This window comes from Austrofundulus limnaeus, unplaced genomic scaffold (genome assembly GCF_001266775.1).
Source record: "Austrofundulus limnaeus strain Quisiro unplaced genomic scaffold, Austrofundulus_limnaeus-1.0 Scaffold354, whole genome shotgun sequence".
Taxonomy (NCBI): Eukaryota; Metazoa; Chordata; class Actinopteri; order Cyprinodontiformes; family Rivulidae; genus Austrofundulus; species Austrofundulus limnaeus.
The window spans coordinates 490,018-512,696 of NW_013952756.1; the positions used below are offsets into that span (position 1 = coordinate 490,018).

The window sequence follows — 22,679 nt, forward strand, 5'->3', positions numbered from 1 at the left end:
ATCTGAGGCAGAGCAGGTACCGCAACTAGTTTGCATCTACCTAGCAAATGTACTAAATGGTAGCAATGGGTAATACTGACATAAGATTTTATCAAAATTAATTGTGGCATTTAGCTTACAGCAATTAATATGTCGATTAATAGATGGTGATTATGTTTGCATGTGGCTGATGTTTTGGCCTGGTCCATATTTTCTGGCTTTACTTGTACTCTGGTTTATGCCGGTGTTTCAGGTGATTGAACAGTTTCATAGTGTTCGGTTAGCTTTAGCTGCTTTACAACACCTTCCACCATTGCACTCACATATACACCTGATAGTAATGGTGTATCACACACAAAAATACATCATCAAATGGCACTAATTGCAGTAATTGCAAAGTGGTAAACATTAATTGTTTACTGATGAATAATTGCACGCAGTACAATTTTGACATACTTTTCTACATATAGGGCTAGGGCTGGGCCATATTATATCATTCAAGATAAAACCAGTAAAAAAAAATACTTGCCCGGGAAAATAAATTATATCATGATATGCTATTTTCATGACTGACGTCATTTTGTCCGTGTCGGTAGAGAAAACTGCTTGTTTTCTGTTGTGGTCTCGTCAAAGCTGCCCAGTGTGATACAGGTTTAAACAGACGCTGCTTTCAACAAATCAAACAAACCCCACAGCTTTATCCAATCAGAGCAGAGCAGGCTGGGTCTTTCTGATGATGGTGAACCTGCAGGATAAACACTGGTCAGCCTGCAGCTCCAGTCCTGAGTGAGCAAACCCCGTCCTCCACAATTCACTCCTGAGCTACCCGAGACATTGGTATCTAAACTCTAACACACTATAAGTTTATGTGTTCAGAGTGTCGTTATCTAACAGATTATGTCCAACTTAGCTCGTGTGACCAAACTCCTCTCTTCTACAGCGCTGTTACGGGAGCGTGCCGACGTGCACACAGGCTGAGTTGCTCTGAGAGAGCCGTTGTTTCAGCTCTTCCAAAACATTAACTCAGATAGACATTTGTTTGCCCCAGTATAGAAAAGATGAGTCTCCGCTTAGCATTAGCCCCCTCTTTCTTATAATCATCGTGTAATCTGCATACTCCTGAAGGCAAAGACGCTAAACAGATTGCATCTGCTATTTTATACATTTGCAAGTTTCGGTGCGCACAGTTGGTAGATCAGCTTTGTGCACACTATCAAGTTTGCACGTTTTTACAAAAGCAAATCTTTAGTAAATCAGGACCTTAGTGTTTTAAAACAATTATCAAGGCTTTATGTTTGGTTAACACCACAACAGCTGGTGAAATTATGTAATTGAAGCTTAATTTATGCTTCCACACTAAATTGATGCAGGGCCTATGGTGTATGGTCTGCATTTCTGTGGTAGTGTGTTTAGTTTCTTTTTGTGTTTCAAACAATGTGACTGAGAACAGAAGCTGCTGGGTGCAACTCTGTCTGTAAATATGTGGCCACTAAATAAATGGTAACCAGCCGTCATTCTGACTGACATAACCACAACACAAAACAGCATAAAAGGCAGAGTTCTTGTTAGTGTTAAAATCAGACTTTGCAGAGCCAAATATATCTAGCATTTTTGCTTCACACAAGTATTACATTAAAGTAAAATAACATGCTGCTCAACAAAGGCTTACACGATAGAATAAAACACAAGTACACACTGTGTATTTACATTAGCTGTTTAGAACAAATGTCGGTTGATTGAATTGTGCAGGAATAAACTCAGGAACCTCATCAAGAAGTTAAACCTGGCCAGTTTCTGTAAGTTTATAAACTTGGACTACAAACATTTTTTTGTAAAATACTCAAACTGACAGACTTAATATATAACAAACTGCAGAAATCAGTCTCATGAACTGTATGCTCATATTATCACAATTATCCTCATTTCATCCTAGTGTGGTCTCTATCACTGTTTTGTTGCTCCCATTCTTCCGAGTTCCAAGTATATGTTTCTCATTCTCAGTGCTTATTGTATGACTAAGTTCATGGCTAAACTCTGCTCAGTTGCCCCCTCCCAAATTACACCAAGCAAATCCAAGCTCTAAAGACAGTGAAGATGTCTCAGAAGTTGATGTCTTGTATCATAGTTTATGCAGACGACTTGTCAAAAAGAATGTTCATGGTTTTCTCATCCTCTTTCAAACAGCTTCATTATTAGATATTTATTTAGTCTATAGGTGTTTTTAATAAAACATTGAGGAACTGACTGAATGTCCAAAATAGTGAATGTCCAAATCATGTATCCTCAAGCAGTCTGGTGTGTTTTTGTTTATTTAATAAATGGGAGGTTGATTTAGGTGCTTAGCTGCGGCACAGAGTTTGAGTTTTTATAAAATCTCCTCACTTCTTTCATCTCAATACATTTTGAGGGTTCTCTATTTCTTTGCAGGATCTGTAGGGTCTCACATTTGAGTTGTGATATATGAAATATGCTAAAACAAAAAATCACAAAACAAGGTCTCTCCCCAAACATTCACAGAACAGCTGCAGGCATCTGGACCCCATTTCAATCTATTTTCAAGCACAAAAAATGCAAACCAACTTTGGGAGGGTTTGGCGACTGATTAGAAACTAAACAAGGCAACTTAATTACTTCAAACACCCCAGGTTTTTCAGTGACCACCCCATTAAAGTCCTGAAGACACCACTGGTAAAAACAGCCACACTAAACTTATTATTGTTTTATTGTTAGATTTATTAAGCTCCTTTTGGGATTTCAAAATAATAAAACTGGTTTTCTGTTAATAAAGTCATTTTTCTTTTTATCTCAATACCTGACATGGAGTTTTTTTCTTCTTCTTTTTAAATTTAACTTTTAAAAAGATTTTTAAAAATTAAATTATTTCTGGTTCACAAAAATACCTAAACTTACATCTTTTTGTTATGGTTTTCAGATAAAAGATTTATAAAAGTGATCCCCTCGCACAATAAAATATTTTTAATACTAATGAGTCAAACAACAGCTTTTTTTGTTTTATAGATTAGTAAAAAATAAATAAATAACTAAACCACCTTGTATAAAACTGGTATACTCAAGCATGTTAACCAAATGAATAATGATTTTTTATGGGTTTTTTTTCAAAGAAGCATAATTATTACATATTTAGATTTTAGTTTTTTAAATGTACACTACACAGCTATATTTTAAACAAACCAAAATACAATTTCTCATCTAAAGTCTTGTGTTTCAACTAAACTAGCTGGGGCCAACCCATAAATCAGTTTAACTAAACCTACCTGAAAAACATGACCACAGTCAGCTCTAATAACTGTATTAACAGGTTTGGGAATAACTGGGCCTTAAACACCTAAATTTCACAGCTGGTACAAACTGTGCAAACCAGCAAGCACTGGTGTTAATAAACAGATGATTCTTACACTCTCACTGTCTTTGATGGGAACTGCAAAAAATGAAATAAATACAAATTAAGAAATCCTGGACCACAAACTGCAACAATCAATGTCTGTCAGGGAACTGTTTTAAAAAAATTAAGCCATAAAAGCAACTGGGAGGCTTCCAGCAGACACTTGGACAACAAAAGCTGTGCGCTGGTGTCGTTGGAAACCCAAAGAGCCTTCGTCGAAGAAATAAACATGTCAGATTCAATACATTCCTTGCTTCAGCCCAGAGGACGGTGCTTTGAGCGTGGCGTGTTTAGCAACACAGTTTGGTAATTGAGTCATGCTTAAGATGAACAGATTGTGTTTCACTGAGAGCTTTTTTTTTCCTTCCTTTCGTTCTATGGTGTGTGGGAATCACAGTTGCTGGAAACAAGAAAAAAACAACAGAGAATGAAGCCAAAGCACTGACACAAGGATGGATAAACAAAGGCTAAACAACACAACTACAGAAATGTTGGTCGATGCTCAGATGTTGAGCCGTTTCTCCACGGAGAGTGTGTCATTTTGAATACTGCTTGAGCATATTAAAGCCACAAAGTCTGCGTTTAAACCTGCTGACGTTCTTGGAATCTCAGGTTCAATGATTCTGTTGGACAGAAAGTTAAAGGGGTGATGAAGAACCGGTTTCCCTGCATGTCGTGTGCAGGACGCTCAATAAAACTTTTAAAATGTGCTGCTTGTTTGACTCCTGAATGCATCGTCACACGACCTTGCTCAGCAATGCAGACAATAGTGGGAGGGCTGGCAGGGGCAGGTGGAGAGGGATTTATAAGAAACGCATTCGATTTGTTGGATAAAACCTCTGTTGTTTCTGCGTGAGGCAATTATTGCATTTTGTTTCATCAGGAAATGTAAGTCAGAGGTGCCCAGGCTGGCTGAGGAGGTGAGACCTTGTCAAAGGTGCCTTTCCTTTCTGATTTATGGGTCAGCCCCGGGATAAGCAGCACATTTAACTGGGCTGGCTGAAGGGGAGGGGAGGGGGGTCGTTCTGCAAGGAATGAGACTAAAAAGGGGGAGAGAACGAGTGTGTGAGAGAACTGTAGATCCGAAGGTGTGTAGTTCAAACATGGAGCCTTGTTTGCTCAGAGTGCTGAGACCCCTCACTGTTTGCTTTGCCCAAAACCTGCCCCCCCCCACCCAACACACCCACCAACCCCTACCCCACCCAACCTCAACCCATCAGCTTCAGGTACAGAAATAGATCAAAAGGATATCAGACACAGGGCGGCAGCGGTTAGAACTATCGCCTCACAGAAAAAGGCGCAGGATCTCCTCCCAGCCTGGGGCCTTCCTGGGCGGAGTTTTCACGTTCTCTCCGTGCAGACATGGGTTTTCTCCAGATACTCCGATTTCCTCCCACCGACAAAAAACATGCATGTTAGGTTGTTTCAAGGGTGTCCCCCCACAGTGACTGCTAGTCATGGACACCATCTCCCCCGTTACGTGGAGCTGTAGCGCAATCAAGTTCAAATTAAGAGTCAAATGTGTCAAAAATAAGTGACGCACTTAGTGAGAGCAATGACACATCTATTGCCAAGAATTCAAACACAGGCCAGAATGTTATATGTGTGTGACTGTGTGTATGTATTCATATGTGTTTGTTAGCAAAATATCTCTTGAACCTCACTTGACAAAATGTAATGAAACTCATTGAAAATAATTATTGGAAGTAAATCAACAGCTACTGGCGTCAATTAAAATGGGTGTCACAGGATGCTGGCCTTCAGAAACATTCAGATGTGTGATATTGTGGTAAAACTTAGTGTGATAGCAGCTAAGACTGAACCCCAACACATATTTAGAACACTAACACGTTGCACATGAACTTAGTTAAAAACTTTGCCATTTTATTTGGAGTCAACTCTGCCCGTCTGTTAGTGAAAAGTCTCAAGAACAGACGGACAGATTTTAATGAAACTTTCAAAACACAATCACTGGATGTACATCGACTGATGATTAACTTCTGGGATCAATCTAATTCAAGATGGTCATCACAACTGATCAAGCTTAGTCAACCTAAAAATGACTTTAACTCAATAAATTTGATGTGGTGACAGATTTCACAACAGATATTTCTGGATAAAAATCAAAACAAAACCTTCATTTTCTTCATCTGTGGTCTGTTTTCTGATTCTGCCCTCCACTCTTATTACCGCTCTGTGGAAAAGCAGGAAGGGTGTCGGGTTCAGCACCGTAAAAGTGTGTTCTTGTGATCACAACGTTTGTCAAACTGTGTATAATTACAAAGGACCATATTGTAATTATCCACCTTTGAACCACACTTACACTACAGTTTAGTTTGCGGTTGAGCAGGACGGAGTTCAGATCGGAATAATTGCTGCTGGTGAGAAGCAGCAAAGAAATACACAGTATGAGAGCTTTTACACACACATAGTGGAGATAAAAACACATAATATTATTGTCTGTAAAAGTTTAAAAGCAACGTCCTCATGAAACGCAACATGATTACTTTCATTAACTTGTGATTTTGAGAAGATTCTTGCAATACTACAGCACCGTGAGCATTTTTAGGGTTATTCGAGGCTGGACACGAGCCAGCCTCCCACCACAAAAAGCAGAAAAGCAGACGTCAACATAGGACAAGATTTAGCACCTCACCAGAGCTACTGCCCAGATTCCCGTCTCAACTAATGAAGGGGTACACTGTTGGCTGTCCAGCAAGCCTCTAAAAGGTTTCGAATAAAAATATCCATCGGTTCCATTCGGGATGTTTGCACTCATCCTTCACACGGTCTAAAATGTTTAGGAGTCATGACCACTGACTGATCCTTAGCTTTTTAAATACAGTGATCACACCTTCAAAAGCTCTTCCTGCTTACAGCACAAAGCCTTAAATTAATCCAAGTGCAAAAGCAAAATGGGCATGAATGTGAAAGATGGGTTTCAGGACATTTTAACCTGCTGAAAGAAATTTGTCTAAATCTGTCCCGCTTAAAGGATCTATGTGGAACGAAACTACAAAGGTGCACAACAGCAGTTTCATACAAAAAAACACACAACAATATTTGTGTTTTAAAGAAAATAATTATATTCAAAGTAACTGAAAATAAAATCTTACTTTGTTCATGATGGGAAACATAATTTAGTCATGGTTTAAAATTTGGTTCCATAATCAAGAAAAATCTGGATGTCTTAAACCGTTCTGCAAAGATTTTAAGTATTCTAACTTCCAGTTCAGTCAGCTTTCACTGCAGCAGGTGATGTAATTGTCTGTCTATGGGTGTGTGTTTGTCATACTTTTAGCAAAAAATCTCACAAACAGCTGGACAGAGTTAATTAAAATGTTCAGATAGTAATCACTCAGCTTTTGGATTCATCCTCATTCAAGGTGGCTGCCAGAGTTTATTTTTTGAAATTCTATGATTTGGTTGATTATAATACTTTACTGTTTATGTACAAGGCTCACAGAAACGTATTACCTTCCAACATTCATGCAAATTTTGTTAAGAGACAGTTGTTATTATCTTAAGGGGATGAAAATGCTTGTGAAGCCATATTTTCGTACTTGCTTGAGTGAAAGATGTACTTTAATCCAGGGTATAGGATTGTGGAACGATCTGGAAGATGATCTTAAAAATGTCAGATCTATGTATTTAAGAGACAGATTTAACACCCACAGTGTTAATTTTAATACCAAAGTGTCTATATGTGTCCACACTCGCTGGTGTTAAAATAACATTTATGTGTTAAAATTTAACACTCATTTTTTTTTGTTAATTTAACACCAACCAGTGTTTAATATTCAACAAATCTTGGTGTCACATTAACATAAAAAAGTTTTAGTGTTAAAATATAGTGTTAAATGTAACACCAGCCTGTGTTTAATGTTCAACAATACTGAGTATCATATTAACATTTCAACAGTGTTAAAATACAGTTTTAAAAGTATCACCAGCGTATTATTATTAACAAAGGAAATCGTGGTGTTTGAAAAGTTAACGGACACCACAAGATGTCAATACACCATCAAATTGAGTGTAAATTTAACAATCACAGTTAATATCAAACTCTTTGGAGTGTTGCATCAACACTCAATGGTACTATATAATAGAGTCACTCTTCACACACCAGGACATACCTCTCACTCATGGTGTCGATTCTTGGCCAATAGCATAAACTTAAAGTTGAACAACTTGATCAAACTGAACAAGAAAACTAACCAGAACAACTAATTTTTACTCTCGTGAACGTCTTTAATAGTCATAAACATGCAAAAACATAATTTCTGCAAGATTTCTCAGCAAGGAATGCTGGGTAAATACTGGTCTGTCTGACATGAGGTGGAAGAGGGCGGGGCTTTTCAGAAAATTTCTTTCAACACTGTATGGTATTATATAGCTACACTGTTAAGTGTTGTATAAGACTGAACTGTGGGTGGAGCTTATTTAACCCTGACCAGTGTTGAGACAACACTGAGGAAATCAACACTGTGAATTAACACCAACACTGGGTGTGAGTGTACTCAGAAAGTGTTAAAATAACACTAGGAGGTGTTAAATCAACACCCAAAAGTTTAACACTGACATTTTATCACTCCTGTTTTTGCTGTGTAGTTTGTTGAAGGTATATGGAAAAGTAAAATGTGAAGCTATATGAATTGTTGTTTGAGTTGATGTTTTTATTAATATTGTTTTGTAAATTATATTTTGTTTGAATATATTTTGGGGACAAAAGGGGCATACATTGTAAGATTTATTCTTCGTCTGCTACCTTTAATTTTATTTAGATTTTTGATTTGTGTGTTTTCTTTGTTTTTTTATTGCATACAATTATTTTTTTACTGAAATAAACAAAATTTTTGAATTGAATTGAGTTTATCATCTAACAAACAAAGAATGACTTTAACTCAGCTAATTTGACAAATATTAAGCTAAAATTTAGTATTATAGTTGCTGAGAGTCAATCCCTCACACATACTCTGAGTACTAACAGACTGTACAACATTTTTGTTTAAAGCACGCAAGGTGGCAGGTGACGTGCATTCCCCGCACCCTTATGCTGTTCAGTACAAAATTATACTAATCTGAAAATGACTCTCAAACCTTTGGTTTAGAAACGTTTTAAATAAAAACTCTACATTATGAAGTTCATGCCAGAATATTTTTTTCCTTCACACTATCTGAACTGATTAAAGGTACACCAAGAACTCAATGAGAAGACAGCCTTACACAGGTCACATACACCAAGGTGATGCTCATAGAAGCCCCTGACAATTAGACAAAGAAGCTCCTCACAATTTACAGAGGCTTTCACCTCAAATCCAGCATCCTGAAACTGTATGAGAAAAGAGAGAGGCAGAACCTGACAGATCTGCTCGTAGTGCATCAGGAAGAAAGTTTCCACAGAAACTCCTGACTGAAGAGAAGAAACAAGAGGATGGAAAAATAAGCCCATGCACGGCAGAATCCTGCTGAAAAGGAACTAACAGCATAAGAGCAACAGAGGCTGGGGTCTACCATACCAGACATGACCCAACATGAACCTGAAACAGTCCATCACATTACAGCAGGACATACGACCCAGGCAGGCAAAGCAAACATGGATGGAATATTCAGAAACAACCCAAGTGATGTGTGGAAGGACAGGAAGCTCTGGAAATGTCAAAGGCTGAAAGAGAAAACAGAAGAGTTGTAGAAAGTCAAGACCTCAGTGGTACCAGTGGTCATCAGTGCACCCAGATGTTACCTTCAAACTGGAGGAGTGGATCCAACAGATCCCAGGAATGACCTCAGAGATCTTTGTCCAGAAGAGCACAGCTCTGGGAACAGCTAAATACTGCACTGAACCCTCAGACTCTGAGGCCTCTCTGGTAGAGGACTCAAGTTTGAAATGAAAGATGTAACCACTCACTTTACTCCTGGAGAAAACATATAGTATCAAACTGGCTGCCCAAAAAACATATTAATTTATATGGTTGCTTACAAATCTTTTTACAATCGCTGCACAACAGTTGCAACATATATATAGTAAATTTTACATCATAATGAACAAAGATGGTAACACTCACTTCCTGCAAATCAAAAGGAAAAATTCTGCAAATGACTCAAATAATAACCAGGAGCTGTTAGGGTGGCTTCTCCAAAGCTTCAAGATCTTTCTAAAGCATCTTCAGCTGAAATTACTGAACAATTCAAAAAAACTGTGTGTTTCTTTTCACACATTTTAAACAAACACTCACTGGACGTGTCTTTGGCGTGTCTCTTTGACAGCGTGCAAACCAGCTCACACCAACACAGACACAATCTTTGTGTCGACGTCTTCAATCTGTCAACGCCTCGGTGAGCATTCCGCAGCATTCCCAAAAAAACAATGAGAGGCGGCTTCGCGTCTGAAGACTGCAGAGCGACTCACCTCGCGTCATTTATGAAACATTTCTCGAGGTAGCTCGAGCTCGGGGCCCTGGATGAATGGTGGCTGTTCTCTGATGTCGACAGAGCCGGCATCTGGTGTTTGGCCCTTTCCTCTAGCATGTGTGGCCTTAATAGACTGTGACTCACAGACCTTCAGAAGGAAAACACTTATTACAGTAATTAAGGGCATCATGGAGGAACAGTGAGAGCACAGAGAGGTGTTGGCCCAACACTCGCTCTATATCAGAAGGTGAACGAGCGTAAACTGGGACTGTCTTTCATCAAAGTGACAAGAAATTTATCTTTACATTTCAGCAGATTTTTCACTCAGCTGTTAATGATTTCTTGGCCTTGTGAAACATATTTTAAAGGCAGGAAGGGTGGCACTTGGTCCAGCTGTATGCCATATATTTATACAAGCAGAACTAACTGACATGACACTCTCCCCTCTGCACACAGCAATTACATTCATTGGTGGCTGCTGTGGCCAGATACGGTCCTGACTATAAAGACAGCAACGTAGTAATTACAGCATGACTGTGATATTTTTAGTTGTTTCCTGTCAAACAGAGGTAGAAAGTCAATGCTTGTCTGTGTGAGCAGCGGCTCAGAACTGTGGCGATCACTGCACTGGACATGTGCACTTCAGGCTTAAACTCTGTAACCAGCTCACACCCACCCCCTCAATAAAAACAAACAGAAAATGCTTCAGTTCACCATCATATAGTTAGCAATAAAAAACCCTAATTGTCAGATTTACAAAAAAACAACACTGCTAAACAAGACAAACATTTTCTTTTCATCGTGTGAAAATTATTACATCAGAAAAATATCTCAAATATGTAAAATAAATAAAAAAGGGCAAAACCTCACTATTTAAGATGCTACTAAATTTGATTTACACAACATAATTTTTTATTTTTTATCATTTCATCAAAGCTCAAAATGTGCTTTAAAATAGTTTTAATTACTATTTTAAAGAGACACTATTTGAAATAAATTAGTTGATTTAAAATTCAACCAACAGAAAATAAGTCACACAAGAAAATATAAGAAAAGAAGTCACACAAAAACACACACTTTTTTATCTCACCGACTGTTAGATTTAATCTTAATGTTAACAACTATTTATTACTTTTTTCTTTTTTTATAAAATGCTTTGTTTTTTTCTGTGTGAAATTTTAGATCTCTTCGATTTGAGAGTCAAAGCTGATCTCAACTTTTTGCAAGTGCAATAATTAGACAGATTTTAAAATGACAAAAAAAATCTGACATGATGTAAAAATGCTGACATGATGCAGAGCAGGTGTGCCATAAAGAATCTAGAACCAGGTGTAGCAGAGCAGAGAGTGAAATTAACAGAAACAAAGCAAGAAAACCGAGGAAAGTTAACGACAGTGATAGTGGTATGAGATTGAAGAAACCCCTGAACACAAAGCCCACATAAACTTATCCATCAGACAGGCAACAAAAGAGCAAAAACCTTACAAAACCAGAACAATCTGAGTGTAAAAAAACACGTGACTCTGTGGTGTTACATGTTTTCATTCTTACAGAAAACTAGATTTTAAAAGGGCTGAATGTCTGAGCACTTCCTAAACAATTATTCAATCTACTCAACATGAAACAGTCATTTAGATAGTTAATGACTGTTTCTGGTCGAATGCCTCCTGGTCAGGTGTTCTGGGCATGTCTAAATAGGAAGGGACCCCGGAGAAGACCTCCTGGAAGAGCTGGAAGAGGAGGATGTGGAAAGAGAGGTCTGCCTCCCTGCTCAGGCTGCTACCCCTTAGACATGACTCCAGAACAAGATGGATGGATGGATGGATGGATGGATGGATGGATGGATAGATGGATGGATGGATGGATGCATGGATGGATGGATGGATAGATGGATGGATGGATGGATGGATGGATGGATGGATGGATGGATGGATGGATGGATGGATGGATGGATGGATGGATGTTTATTCATTCTACGTAACTGTCTTTACTGTTAGTTCAACAATAACAGATTCTAACATTTTATTCTATTTGCTTAATAATACTAAATAGTTTTTTTAATTAATTAAGACTATTTATAAAAATAACAGTTTTAAAATGGTCACACATGCATTCAGTGATCAAATGTATTCAAATATTATTTTTATATAAAAATAATTAAGATTTACATTTTCTGCTTGTATGACACATGGATGTGTTTAAAATAGGACTCAGTTTTTTGTTAATGAATAAAAGTCTAAAATGTATTTATCTGGTTTTAAGCAAATCACTGCAGAAGACTGTACAGTTTTTTCCATGCCCTTGTCCATATAGGAAGTGTCAGATTCAACAGGGAAATCATCCCTCTTTTTACCCACAATGCACTGGCCCAAGCCCACCAAATAAATAACTCCCCCCCCCCCCCCCCAATTTGGATTCCTTGATGTTTCAGGCTGGATTTTTCCATTACTAAGCAGAATAAGAGCATTTCCTTTCACTTCCAGAAGTCTCTAAAACTAGTGCTCACCATCAGGAATGTAAACACCCACAGTCTGTAAACAAGGCTCTTTCTGACCCCCAACCCCCTCCTAACAGAGCTGACCAACGCAGACCAGCCTAATGACGTCCCTCCCTGACCCCACCAAACTCTCAGACAGACGCTGCCCCATTATTCAGCCATAAGGTGAAAAAAAGAGTAAGAAACAGTGTGAAAGGGAAAAGGATGGTGTAGAGACACTGAGATGATAGGCCCCTCTGATTTCCTCTAATGCAGCACTAAAATAAATGAGGGTTGTGAGTAATTTAAAGGATTAGTGCTTTAAGAGCTGCTGCAGCTATTTGAGGGACACTGAGGTCCCTCAGCGAGCCACCAGACCTTGTAACGGAGGTTCAGACACACATCTAGACTGAGGGGGTCGGAGTGCTGTCAACATTGACTCCATCCTCCCCCGAAACCAACAGAGACGCTGTCGGCACAGCGCCGCATCTGTACAGAGAACAAAAGGCTGCTGACAGCGTGAGATGGAAGGAAGGAGACGGTTTTTCTCATTTTAACCACAATGCCACATTTGAGAGAGAAATCACAGGCCTCATTAGGAACATACTGTTCACATTAAAGCCTTGAAAAACAAACAAGACCCAAACAAGTTCTGCTTTCTGTAGTTCTGAGTTAAAGACCTCCAAGTTTTTGGGACATTAGAAAACAGCAGTGCTGGTGTTCTAGGACAGGCTCCAGTGCTTTGACTTACATTTCCCCTCTTCCTGTACAACCTGAAATCTGCAGCTTTGACAGCTCTGCAACAATTCCAAATGAGGTGACAAATAGCGGTCACAAGGGTCTCTCTAGCTGCTGATAAAGTGATTTTCTGCTAAAGGAAGCGGGGGGAAAGGTACCGTGACAGAGGGGTTTCAAAAGCTGATAGGTTCCCCTGTGTTAGCAGCAGGCAATCTGCTGTGTCCACAGGTAATGGCTTTGTTTGACTGGGGCCTGACATTCACACCACATTTAAAAAAATAACAGAGAAGTGATGGGTTCACTGATAAATGTGGTACATTTGTGCAGATTACAAGAACTTAATGAACAGAAAATGACAAGGTCATTGATACCCTAGCTTAGCACGAAAAGCTGTAAACAGAGTCAGCTAGCACAGCGTTGTCTCTGCTGCTAAAGCTCACTAATTAACTTGTTTGAATGATCAATAGAAAACCAAACTAAGTGTAGAAACAACAATTTTGTGAGTCCGGAGGTCACAAGTCAAACTTTCTCAGCTCACTGCAGTTGCCAAGAAACCAGCAAGGACTCCGTAAAGTTCAGATTAATCAAATGAGTTAAGAAGATTTAGAGTTTGAGGTTGATTTTTTTATTTTATTTATTTGTTTGTTTTAATGTGAAAGAGACAAGCAAGAACTTTCCACATTACACCCAATGTTTCTGCAAAGCTTTCTTCTTCAACCTGTTGTAGCTTCAGATCCAGAAAAATCTCAGGTGATTTAACCTTGTTAAGCAAGCTCAGCAGAATATAAACTAATTGATCTTTTTCTGACGATTAATTGCAAACAATACAATTATGCCCAACCCTACTTTGCTAAAGCTAAATTGCTCAACACATTACAAAATTAGTGGAAGCTAACACTAACGCTAAGACAGTTAGTGGCAGGTATGGCACCAAAACCACACGATTAATTTTGACTGAATCGATAAGCTCCAGCCTAACAGCATCATTAACAGTGGAATAGTGGCATGACAAGTGTGGACACAGTGCACGCTAATTTGTTTAGATCTAGTTCAACATGTAAACAAAAACAAACAAAAAATAGTAAAAAAAGTGATAACAAAATTAATATATTTGAAAAGGAATGGGAAGAAGTAAAAAACTTATTTAATCCCACCCTTCTCCGAAGCTTATTAACAAAAATAATAGTAAATTCTTCTTTTTCCTTATTCGAAGTTACAATATCATAAGGACTAAAACAACAATCTGTTTACCTAGAATTTTAAATAATACCAGAATATATTCATAAACGTAAATGTACGTGTACATGCAGTGTATATACACACATAAATGTATACATACACACATGTACACACATATATACACAGCCCCAAACATCTCCATACTGTATATTGCAAAAAAAATTTAAAAAATAAGATAAAAAATATAAAAATAATAAAAATAATAATCAGACACACTCAGCATCCCTATATCTTTTGTAAATAACATTTTTATACCTCTCCTTAAATTTTTATTTTTTATGTTTGGACACTCCTAAAGTTCCACACTCAGACTGTTCCACAGTTTTACTCCACCAACAGAAATACAAAACCCTTTGCGTTCAAGCTCTCTTTTCCTCTCTGGCCTCTCACAGTCTGACATTTTGTAGGCTCCTTCACAGAACCAGTATCATCTGTTGACAGTTTACTTCACTCAGCCCAGTTCCTGGGATGGCACCCGTTTATTCTCCAAAACTTCACAGTTCAACATATCGTTATATCTCTGGGGGACGACTGAATGCACAGTTGGAACATAAGCATTAAACTTATAAACAACAACAAATATATAGCTAGTACAGTTTAGATCTAAATATTGTCTCTTTATAAGGCTGATAACATCAGTGTTTCAGAAGTTACTTTAGATTATCACCTGAGCAATTTGTGTTGCTAATAACTGCTGATGAAGCAATTAGGTGGTCGTATAATTAATCAGCCTGATTATTTGCCATTTTTAAATGATTGACACGGCTGATTATTATTCACTACTTCCAGCAGAAAGAAAAACAAAAACACAAGAACACATCTGGATTCTCAGATGCTTATTAGCCGCTGTGGAGCAGTGTTTGAAGATTTATTAGGTGATACGTGCAAACTTCAGCCACTTAAGTTAAAACGGACCACGCAGACACAGTCGTGTTAAACGTTGTTTCAGGTTAACTGTGTTTGTGTTTTTTTTAAATACTAGGAATTACCAGATGCAAAAAAATAAGAATAATAATAAGATTAAAGAACAGTTCGAAGCTATGGTTTAAGCTGCTATTGGCCCAAATGCTCTCTAACTTATTTAACCCAAAGAACTTCTTGTTTCCAAGACAAAAAATGATGTGCTTATTTGCAAAATATTTTGTCCCTTTAAAATTACTTCATTAGAAAAGTGCAAAGTATACTGAATGCCATACACCTAAAACTCTGATTGTTTACTCTGAGCAGAAAGGTTTCTTTAAATTAGAATCTTCGACACTGTTGCGAAGCAGAAAATGTTACGTTCCATTTTTGAAGATAAAAGCAGCTTTCCCAAACTCATCTCTCCTAAATTACCCCCATTTACCTGTCAGTAAACATGGTTCTCTCTCTGCAGACAGTCCACCCTGAAATCAAAGTAAAATGGTTGCTGCAGCTTGGCCAACTAGAAGCCAGGGAATTAAGAATAAGTAGGCTCAATAAACCCCAACCTGATTTTGAATGATTCTCCAGCTATAATAGAGCATCAGTTTGGGATGTGAGGAAAACCTCTTTCTGCTAAGTGCAACCATTATATCCAGTCTAAAATCCCTCCTCTTGCACATTCACTTATCCTCACAATACAGCCCTGCTCTTAGACTGAACCTCCTTTATTTTTCTCAACACTCTAGCAATGCCAAGGTAATGATCTCTGCTACTCTGTAACGATGTGTACAGTGGTACTGGAGCACTACTTGTAAGGCCGATGCTTTCAACGGGTTTCTGCTGAGTGCTAAAGAAAAGCTAGATTTGTCACCTTCACCCACTCATCAGCGAGTGACCATGGGGGCCACCCCAGGGCTCAACCTGCCTCAGCCTCTGATCATAATGAAAACAAAACCGCCCGATGGCTTCGGCAGAAAAAACAGGCTGAGACACTCTGTTCTAATCACAAGAGAGCACTCTGTGTTAGAGGGACAATGCTGGGGAGAAATAAATGCTCAGAGTCAACAAGTGGTCCTAATTTTCGTGTACGAAGTTCTTACTTCTACTAAAATCAGGACCAAAAAAAAAAACATTTCTAGCTGATCTAATACTGAATATCTTCCAGTTGTCATCTGTCCTTTGGCAAACCCATATCTTTGTGCATGATCATTTTAAAGGCCCAACCAAATGAGGGAAGTGGAACAGCGAGATCTACTGCATCACATGAGGATGTAAGGGTTCATGGGCAGCACAAAACCCATGCCATGTGTTGAAATAGGAGTGAATGGGATAAAAGAAATCCTAAAATACAGTTCAAGTGTTACTTTAAAGCATGTTGACCGGGTGTATTCATGGAAAGACGAGCCTCTGGCCTTTTGTCTGCTTTTCTCTCCTCTTCTTCTCTGATTAGCAGCACATTCTGAGAAGTTCAAGGCCAAAGGCCCAGGCGAGAGAAAATGCTTGGTTTAAATTGTTCTTTCATGTGGTTTCTGTAGCATTTCAAAGACGTGTCCAAATGACCACAGTCACAGCTCCGTGCATTTGCTCTCTAGCATCGTATGGTTGGGAACCCCTGGTTAAAACCTCTGCTATTGTAAATATTAACTATAAGTGGCCAAGTGACTTACAGCTCAAAAAGAGAAGCAATGTCATACCAAATCACTTTTTAGCCTTTTAGTCTGCTAAAGGAATGTGTGCACAATAATACAAATGTATGGGAACTTTTTCCCTAGATGTTTTTTTTTATTATTATTATTCAAAAGCATCTTTCAGAAAGATTGGGTGTTGAAAATGTAATTCTTTCACTCCATATATTTGTTTTATTTTATCCAGGATCACAGAGACAAGAGCTTGTCCCAGCTGTCACAAAACAAGAAGCAGGAAACACCCTGCTGCTTTGCACATCCATCAAAAAGGGCTAACAGAACAACAACCAACCATTACAATGACAGAGACAGTGCCTGGAGATTACCTGCTCTGCAAGGTAAGGTCTGAGCTGAGATTTGAACACAGAGGTCCTTTGTTGCTGGCCCAGTCAATGCAAATGTTAAAGCTCATAAATGATCCCTCTCATTTTGTACCATCAATCCCCAGCCAATGGCTCCTCTAAAGCCAAGATTTCATTGGACTCCAACTGTGAGAAACAACATTCTCAAGCGAATCTCCAAAATGTCTCAAAACATTCGTGGGGAGTCTCAGTTTTCTTAAACCCTTGCTCCCTGTTAAAATAAAATTCTGTCAAAATAGAGCTGTGACAAGAATCAGAAACTTGGGGTAAATCACCAGCTTTATCACAATAACAAATATCCATTTGTTTGGACTGATTGACGAAACAATGTTTTTCAATATCACAATGTCTGTCATACGATTTTGATTCAATTCACGAGTCTGCAGTCGATATGATGTGATATCATATATTCATCTGACACAATCATTGCATTATGGTATCAATCCACATCAGGCATATGATGATGATGATATGGATCGATGTTTTCATTTTGCCTTGTTATAACTGATTCATTTGTTGGGGACATATGCATATCCTTTTTTATTTAGCTGTTTTTAGCCATCAAATACATTTTGTTGTGTACTGGAGTCTCATTTCAGAAAAGTTTAATTTAGTTTCCCCAGGTGCAGAGTAGATATTTTAATATTCTCTTTGGGTCATATTTTTCAACCTGTTCATTTTTTGAATTTTCTATGATGTTTCATGAACTATTATTTCACAGTATTTTGCAATGGAACTGCCAAAAATAAGTCTGGACTTACCAACTACAGTTTTTTCATTCTCCTCTTGCTCTGGGTCAGAATCTGGCTCCAACATGTAAGTCTGGATGGACAAGTTGTTGACATCTTTTAACTAATTTGTAAATAAAATGTTTCTGTGCCATTATATAGTCATAAACCCCCTCTATCAAACTAGAATGGACGGTTGCTCTGGAAGCTGGAGGGGGACGAGGTGTGAAGCACCTCATTTAGATTTACAGGGACAGCCTCAAAACGAGTTGAACTGAGACACAGCTTAGAAAAGGGGTGAAAGAGGGGCTTGTGGAGTTACAATAAGGAGGAATTCAGACCAAAGTGTTGTAGTTCTAACACGTTCTCACTCCCGACTCTTCAACATATTGACGCTTGGTCAGGGACCGTCTGCGTACAGTTTTGACGTGTCGGGTAACATCAGTTATTGCCACCCGCGGCTTTTCCGAGTTGCACCACTTAGGGGTCTTTGGGTTGGGGGTCTGAGGTTAATATGAGGGATCAGGATTAATGGTTAATTTTAGGTACTGAGGTCGGGAATAGGCTGTATAGGGCTAATAGAAGTTAAATTTAGGGTCTGGGATGGTTAGTTTCACACATTTCCTACTCTTTTCAAAAAATATGACAACGCGTTCGTCCTCCTCCGCCTCATCTCGTTAAGAACTGACGCGCGGGGGGTACCTGACGCATCCGAAGCTGGACGCAGACGGCTACCTGACCAAGCATCAATATGTTGACGAGTTGGGAGTGAGAATGTGTTGGCAGTTCCACTTAACAAAGACTCCAACTGAATAATTTAAATGTGAAAAGTAATGATTTAAAGCATGATATATGTCTCCTTTAATTGATTTATCAATGCAGATTGATGTATTGTTACAGCAGGGGTTAGGGTTAGGGTTAAGAACCCCTTCAGAAACCCTTCTTGAACCCTTCACAGTTTGTTTATGTAAAGTATTATGTAAATTCCCAGTAAATTTTGCAGAGATTTTGTGCAAATGTTCAGTGAGATTCCGGTAGAAATTTTGCATTTATTTCTGGCAATTATACAGTATGTCTCCAACTGTTGGAGACATATAATTGGGAGGGACCTGTTGGACTCCAACAGGTCCCTCAACAGTTGAAGCCCAGTGAGTTCCTACCTTTAAACATCTGCCTTTTTTTTAGTCTGCAAATTACAAAGCAGGAGAAGATGACAAGAAAACAGCAAAGCATTTTCAGGTTCTGCTGTGTCATTTCATGTACAAATGGCAATTAAAAGCAACTGCAAAGGACAAGTTAAAGCCCAAGAAATAGCACTGATGAGTTCTGAAAATGAGCATTGTGCACTAAATATGTTCAAATAAGAGTTTTGGAGCACTTTGAGCAGATGATGATTAAAGAAAAGAACAGCTCTCCAATTGTAAAACGTGGGTTAAAGAGGCTGAAGAAGAAAAAGGCAATGACTACCCAGCTGTATAATGATGGTGTAACATGTCTCCAAGTCCACAACAGGCTACTACGAGAGAAACAAACTAAAGATTTACCCCCAACCCCGCCCCACCTCACCTCAACTCTCCAAGCAAAACGACATCAAACATCTAAGGCTGGACTTCAGAGGAGCAGAACACGCAAGACGACTCAAGAATCTCACAGAGCTTGAAGACTTTTCCAGGAAGAATGTGTGAAAATCCATCGAACGGAAGCTGAAAGACTCTTAGATTGGAAGCAACAGGTTGTTAAAATGTGTTTCCTAAAAGACGATCTTTTTTTATTGCACTGACTGTCCAGCAATGCTTGTATTTTTGCACAGACCTGTAGCACATTTAGTCTTATATAACTAAAATAGGCTGGAGATGACTAGAGAAAGTTCGGGAGAGGGCAGGGGGTTGTTGTGCTCTTCTTTTTTTTTTTCTTTTTTTTTTTTTTGCAAAACTACAATTAGCACATGGGTCTGACAGGGAACTCTCTGACACGGAGGGTGTAATGCAGTTGTTGCTTGTGGCTGACAAAGAAAAAGTGCAGCTACTTCATTAAGTGCAAAGGAAAGGGAAGCAGAGACAAAGCAAACAAAGCGAGAGGAGAGGGGTGAGCGAGCGAGCGTTGGGGGATTTCTTCTTCTTCCCTTCCACTGCACTCATAGTGCAGACTCAGTGAGTGTCTCAAGGTAAGCCTCCCCATCACTTGGGCCTCATATTGCTCGGGCCGCTCGGTTCCCACAGTGTGTCAAGGCCCGCATGTGGCCTTCCTCCCCGCTCCGACAGCCCCGCATCTTTAGATCCCCAGGCCCCGGAGCAGAGGTTACACCAACACAGCCAGCCACAGCAGCATGTCAGCCCCACACCAACCGTTGCCTTGGTGCCGCTGTAAGAGACGCCGACTCTTTGAGGGGAAAGTGATTTGCCATGACGTATCCCACTCCCCTCTTTTGCTTCCTCTTTTTCCTCACTTGTGTCTGCCGGCTCGTCGGCTCTCGCCGTGCATTTAATTCCTCCCGATTTCCCCCATTTTTTCCCTTCTTTGTCATCCTCAGATTTTCCCTCCCTCTACCAACTCCACTCGTCTTTTTTTTCCCTCCCCGAGCAATGACTGACGCCACAAACAGCACCATGATGAGAATGACACTGAGTAAAGACAACATCTGTGCTGGATAAATACGGCACTGACAAACTGTGTTTGTTAGTCACTCATTCGTCGTTTTGGTTTCATAATCTTTTCGAAACGGTTCCCGATTTCAAAGGCCCCTTTTTTTTTTAAAGTACTGCAAGAGTTGCCTCCAACATCAAAACCCAACATTTATTTCATTTCCGTCCGACGTGCTGACAAACAGCCGAGGACGAAGCAAAAGAAGCGTGTCGGCGCGGAGTTTTGCACGGATAAACAGGAACTGGAGGAGAGGCCAGTCAAGTGGTCGTCGGCTGCGTTTCGCTCGGTGACCAACAAACAGGTGCATGTCATTACTGGGCCACTCTCACACGGCAGCATTCCACGCCACAAGGAAGTGTGTAATCGACGCTGTGGAATACAAAGTGAGAAAAAAGTAGTTCTAATTGCAAAATGTAAATATTGAGTTTTCCCACAAGCGGGGGCAGACCACCCAGGATGCAAAATAGTCACCCACCCCCTTTCTCTCTCTCTTTCTCTCTCTCTCTCTCTCTCTCTCTCTCTCTCTCTCTCTCTCTTCTTTTTTTTCCTTTCCTTGTTGGCTGCCTGAGAGATGTCTTTTTAGTGAGTGTTAAACATCAGCGACCACAATCAGCACTCACACAGGAGCTGTGATGTGTCTTTGCATGCAAATACTTTCTGGCAGCTTCGCTTGGCATTTGTATTGTGGGAAAATTAAGTGATGAAAACCTGAAAGGAGGGAGGGGGAGGGAGGGAAGGAGGGGTGGGGGCAGCAGACGAGTGGATCAGAAACTTGAGTGTGTCTTTTCTTTGATCCGGTAAAGGTGGCCTGGAGGGGTCTGACTGTCGGCCTGTCTTGTCCTTCGGGAGAGGTGGGGTGGGGGTGAAATCTCCCAAGATGAGAGGATGAGAAGTGGGGACAGTACAGTGGCTGTAGTGTCAGGCGAGGCTCAGCAGTGTGTAGGTGTGTGTATGAGTGTAGGTGTGTGTATGTGTGTGTAGGTGTGTGTATGAGTGTAGGTGTGTGTATGTGTGTGTAGGTGTGTGTATGAGTGTAGGTGTGTGTATGTGTGTGTAGGTGTGTGCATGTGAGTGTAGGTGTGTGCATGTGAGTGTACGTGTTGGTTGCAAGCTGGTGTCAAATACTTGTCTAGACTGTGACAAATCCCTCCTGCTAGTCTCGCTACAATTACCTGCAGGATCAACTATGAAGCAGAAGTGTTGATGCTGTGAAGATCAAAGGCTGCCGCTCGTTTCCAACAACAGCAAAACTCGCGGGGAAAACTTTATCTCAGCCTATTTATCTATTTATGTTGTGTTTACTCTGCTTTTTTTTTTTTTTCTGTCCGGGCAGGTTTGCTTACAGTCAGGCAGCTCAGCAGGCTGACACACAACAAAAAGCAACAAGAACTGATAACAGAACTGTGTCACTTAGCTTAACCCTAAACCCGGACCTCATTCAGCTCTTTGTTTATTTATTCATTTTACTTTTAACTTGTTACGTTCAGACATGAGCGGTTCTCTTTCTGTTATTAGTGTAAAATAAGAGAAATACTTTTTTTTTTTTAGGTGCAAACTTACCGGGAGCGGTCTTGCTTCCTGAAGCTGGCCGCTGGACAAAGACGAGCAGACAGAACGCTACAAATCCCAGGCTCGCGCGGATCCAAGCGTGCGCATACATGCTAACTTTCACCGGAGTTCCAGCACGAGCACTGTGAGGTCGCGAGCGATGCGCAGGAGGAGCGCACAGTTGGGCTGAGTGTGGTATGAGGTCTGTCTTCTTGTTATCCTCCGCTGATAGGAGAATTGTGCTGTCCTCTTTTTTTTTCTGCCTTTTTTTTTTTTTTTTTTTAGTCCTGTGAACGCCTGCTGCTTATTTGAGTTTTAGGTGGTCTGGGTTGAGGAGGAGAAGGAGGAGGAGGAGGAGGAGGAGAGGCCGACAACGCGGAGCGCAGTGAGGCTTTTCTGTTATCATGTTTCGAGCCCAGATCCGACGTCAATTTGAGAGAAAGGGGAGAGCGAGGGCAGAGGAGGGAGAGAGGGAGAAAGATGGAGCGCTGAAGGGGAGGAGAGAGGAGGAGGAAGCGCTCCGGACCTCTCCTCTCTCTCTCTCTCTCTCTCTCTCTCTCTCTC

At 39.9% G+C, this 22,679-nt stretch overlaps 1 protein-coding gene across 3 annotated transcripts in view; it reads right to left on the reverse strand.

Annotated features, from left to right (window-relative positions):
* Nucleotides 1–22,626, reverse strand: part of scube3 (signal peptide, CUB domain, EGF-like 3) — a 136,707-nt gene extending 114,081 nt beyond the window's left edge. For all 3 annotated transcript variants that reach the window (XM_014023024.1, XM_014023023.1, XM_014023022.1), the window contains exon 1: nucleotides 22,128–22,626. In XM_014023024.1, coding sequence (XP_013878478.1) covers nucleotides 22,128–22,227 — 100 coding nt within the window. In that variant the 5' untranslated portion in view covers nucleotides 22,228–22,626. The remainder of the gene's footprint in view (nucleotides 1–22,127) is intronic.
* Nucleotides 22,627–22,679: the final 53 nt, after the last annotated feature.